Here is a 4,200-nt window from a genome sequence, read left to right on the forward strand (position 1 = left end):
TGATCCTATGACAGAAGACCGCCATGACTCGCATTGGTAGCTAGTTTGATATTGATATTACAGAACTCACGAAATATATTTGATCTATGACGGTTTCAGAAAATGAATTTGCGTAATATGGTTAATTTTCTGTAATAAAACCCATGAACAAAAAATATTATTTATAGGCGTATGGGCCAAGTGGGAGAATGTAAGAGTTTTATTTAAACTCAATGTCCCATACACCCATCTTGATAGAGTTTGGAATAGTTCAAAACTTATCAGTTAATAGATGAGTTATAATGGGATAAGAAAACTCCTAATAAATAAGATTAACTCTATATCTCTAATCACAGCCAAATACAAAGTCTTAGATTTCTTGATGGTCAAAAGTCTATAAATAGCACTGAGGGGTCAAAGGGTTCACACCTACAACATTAGAGTGCCTCTAGCCATCGAAAGACACTAATGAGGCTAAGTTGCTAGGGTGATCATTTTCTCATACTCAGATTAATTTCTTCATCAAACAGATGGACAAAAGTACGTATTTAATTATCATTATTTTATTATTGTGGATTATAAAAAATCAAATATCCAATTATTAATGTTCATGTTAAAATATTTAACACAGAGCCTATTGCATATACAATTTCTTGCTTTTTAGTAGGAAGGATCCGGGTCCTTAGAATCCCATGCTCAAATTCTGGGGTCTGAATTACACAGATTCACCAAATGCTATAAAGCCAAGACATTGTGTATATCTCCATCCTAATATGAAAACAAATTTGTAACTAGTTCTTATGATCTGTTTAAGCATTAAGAATTGTATTGTTCACAATAACTAGTCTCTGGGATGTGGAAGCTCTGCCCTTACAGGCCTTTTCTTCTGCTTCTCATCCTAATGCCCTATATCTGCTCTATTGCAAATGAAGGTTTTCTTTTGCTTGGCTCGGAAATAAGAGAATACCAACAGCTAGACTAAAATGTAGGATATTATTACGAATCTGGGGATGATGTGTAAAGAACGTCGAAGTCGCTGAGAGTCCATTCTGCCATTTCTTCTTTGTCACTAACAAAAATTTCAGTACCCATATCTATAGATGTCCATATTCTTCTAGCAGGAGGGGTACCAGGATCCTGCAACAGGAGAATAAAAATGAAAAATGAAAAAGAAAAGAAAAGAAAATGTGCATCAACCACTAACAGTATAGATTTAATATCCTAAGATTGGTAAATGATCACTAACCTGATAAAAGTAAAGTCTACTAGATAACCCACCAACATCAAGCTCCCATGTTCTAGCATCACCAACCCAGCCATCCCCTTGTTTGGTTGGATAGCCATACTCATCCCAGATGGGGTGAGGCAGCAACTGAACAAGCTCTTGCGCCTGAGGATTGCTGTAAGGATCACAAGTGCTCACAGGTTGCTCCAAATGTTGAGCATTACCTGGAGCACAGTAGTAATGATAAGCTCCATAAGGGAAGTGTGCGGTATCGTTCCTGTAGATTTTTTTGTTGTCTGGAGTAATATGATATGGTGGGCAATTGCCCACACTCTTGGGGCTGCACCAAGCTTGAGTGTCAGGATTGATGATCATCTCGCTGTATCTAGTTACGTCCGTGAGCACATCTCCATCGCAGGGATTTCCATTGTTCTTCCAACAGCTACCAATGTCAATTAAGTAGAACTGGCTCTTGGGCCCTCCTCCTTGCTTGACATCCAAAGTCACCCTGACCTTAAAATTAGGCGACTCTGGTGGCTGAAAGACAACTGAAATTGTCATTTGCAGAATGAAAGGAGTGCCAGGAAGACAACATGATGAATCCATTTTCATAAGCAATAAAGGCAAAAAAAAAAAAAAAAAACAGAAAGCTGGACTCAGAACTGCCAATGTAAACTCAGGTTTGTATAACCCAAGTGTCCAACTTGTTACAAGGTGATGTTGAATTATAAAATAATCTAGTCTCCAACAAATAGCAAGGGCCAACATGTCCAACAGAATTAATGGCACACTCTAAATATAATTATATAGTTTTAAATTCCTTTGGGGTATTATTCCAAGTTTATAGAGTATGCCTATTAAATTCTTTTTGGTCCTTTCTCTTGAATTGTTAGGGGTAAACCTACGACCACCTAATGTTTCAATCTCAGTATTAAAAAAAAGGGACCTAACACATGGATGCATTTGGAAACTAAATAAAAATGATGTGGCCTTTCACTGAATCTTATTCGCTGTCTTCAGTCTCTGTACCAGATAAACCAGGTCCAGTAGAAAGTTTACTACAACTTAAGGACAACTTTCTGATTGACCCAGGTTGGGTTTGGATTTTTATTCACATAATTCAAGTAATTAATCTATTTAATGTATTGAGGTCAAAAGAACAAAAGATTTTTTTTTTTTTTTATCAATATGAATCAAATTGATAAACAATGCAGAACGCAACTAGGAATCGAAGTAGGGTGTCTCTTGTTATTACTCCAAATGATTGATCTTGGTAAAAAGCAAGGAAAGCAAATCTCTATCTAAACTTCGTCATAGAGAAAAGATTCAATTACCTATCTACTTGATTAGAATAGTATAGATTCCAAAATATTAAAGTGGACACGAAAACTGAAGAATGATCAATGATTTGATGACAGAAAGAAAACCTATTCCAAAGAGCTTATACTTACTGATTTGAGCATTCCTCTTGTGTCATAATGGTATCCTCCGGAGAATCCCTTGGTTGCATCAGCCCGGAGGTACAGCATCAGCCATGGGTACTTCTTTGAGGTTTTGAGCTTATGACTGAATACCCAACTCCCAACACCAACTTTCTTCTCCCAAACCACCTCAAAGAAAGAGATCCCATCAAGTTCACTCCTAATATCAGAACCTAAGTCATACGTTCCATTGAAACTTCCTCTCATTCTATCACCACCTGAGAAATGTGTAAGTTCATGATACAAGATGGGTTGATTCATGCATCCCTTTCCAAAGCAAGGAAACCTTCCTGAACTAAAAGGAGGCACCTTTTTTCCATTCTCAGGGCACAAGCCAGACTTAGTGTCAAAGTTTCCATTTTTCAGCATAATCATCCAAAATTGCCATGGATTTGGGGTATCTGCAACTTGGCATAAAGAACCAAGATAGAGTTCCTTCTGCGCAGCAAAAAGATCTGCATTATTTACAGCTTCCGTACCTAAACCTGGGAACGGGTTACCCACCCCGAGTTTGTTATCAGTTTCATTCACCCTGTGTCTCAGAGAAAAACCTGCCATTGTAACCAATATTCAGAAATAAAAATTATTAAAAAAAAAAAGAAAAAAGAAAAAAGAATCATCAAGTACCATAGAAAGAAAAGAGATGGGTAATAGGTGAAAATGTGGAAATCGCCAAACATAATTGTATTTTTTATTTTCACTTATTTGCAACTGCAGAAAATAAAACAGGCATTTTGAACGTTTATCAGATAAATTGTGGTAGCTAATAACGAGCATGCCCATTGAACATTGCCAAGAAATTATGTTAAGGGACAAGATTCAGATTCTGGCATAAAACAGAGAAACTGATCAAACTGAGAAATTAAAGCAAAAAAAAAAGGAATGTTTTGGAAGGTCATTCTTCTTTACTCTTATTAGTGGTGCTTACTTGAGACATCAAAACAATCAGCAGCTCTGGGGCTCCCCATGCCAGGAGCTTCTTCCCCAACTTCATTGCAAAAGTTCCAAGCTTCAAAAGCCACCCTCAACCCATCTCTTCTCATTCCCGGGTCTCCCACTGCAGAGATATACTGTTTCCCTCTCGCATCAGAAACACTGATACCAAGCAAAGTCGCCCACATGAACAGCTTATACATCTGCAGCCCCATTGCCATTTCAATGATGAGACCAGTCGTGCTTCACAGACATAACAGAAGCAGTAGTCGTATTTATACACACACAGATTCTAAAAAGTTGGCATCGGATGACGGTGATGTCTGTCTTTCCCATAATTTTTAATTATATTTTAATAACAGTTACATTTCACAGCAAAGCAATTGGTTTTTTTTTCTGTACTCACATTATGTAACTCATCTCGGGTTATTAAAGTGCCAGCAAGAGCAAGCACTCGGCCAAGAAAAAACAAAATTTCCAAAAATTTCCAACTCTTTCATTTTTCTGTTGAAATTTACAACTTTGGCTCGATTGACTCTGCAAAAAGCTACCGACTCTTTATAAATTAGGTGGGTATTTTAA

The 4,200-nt window shown here is 37.1% G+C and overlaps 1 protein-coding gene across 1 annotated transcript; it reads right to left on the minus strand.

Annotated features, from left to right (window-relative positions):
* Positions 1 to 675: 675 nt before the first annotated feature.
* LOC109017659 lies at positions 676 to 3,878 on the minus strand. Its single transcript, XM_018999872.2, has 4 exons — positions 3,614 to 3,878; positions 2,656 to 3,236; positions 1,226 to 1,741; positions 676 to 1,116 (listed from the first exon to the last, which is right to left on the minus strand). The coding sequence occupies exons 1-4, from the start codon at positions 3,837 to 3,839 to the stop codon at positions 976 to 978; spliced, it is 1,464 nt and encodes a 487-aa protein (XP_018855417.2). The 5' UTR covers positions 3,840 to 3,878; the 3' UTR covers positions 676 to 975.
* Between the last annotated feature and the right edge of the window lie 322 nt (positions 3,879 to 4,200).

Source organism: Juglans regia, chromosome 11 (assembly GCF_001411555.2).
Source record: "Juglans regia cultivar Chandler chromosome 11, Walnut 2.0, whole genome shotgun sequence".
Classification (NCBI taxonomy): domain Eukaryota; kingdom Viridiplantae; phylum Streptophyta; class Magnoliopsida; order Fagales; family Juglandaceae; genus Juglans; species Juglans regia.

Coding starts and splice junctions, on each gene's coding strand:
- LOC109017659 (XM_018999872.2), bottom strand. CDS start 3,839: ATGGCAATGGGGCTGCAGATGTATAAGCTGTTCATGTGGGCGACTTTG. Junction 1,742..2,655: donor CAAGAGGAATGCTCAAATCA/GTAAGTATAAGC, acceptor GTTGTCTTTCAG/CCACCAGAGTCGCCTAATTT. Junction 1,117..1,225: donor GTAGACTTTACTTTTATCAG/GTTAGTGATCAT, acceptor CTCCTGTTGCAG/GATCCTGGTACCCCTCCTGC.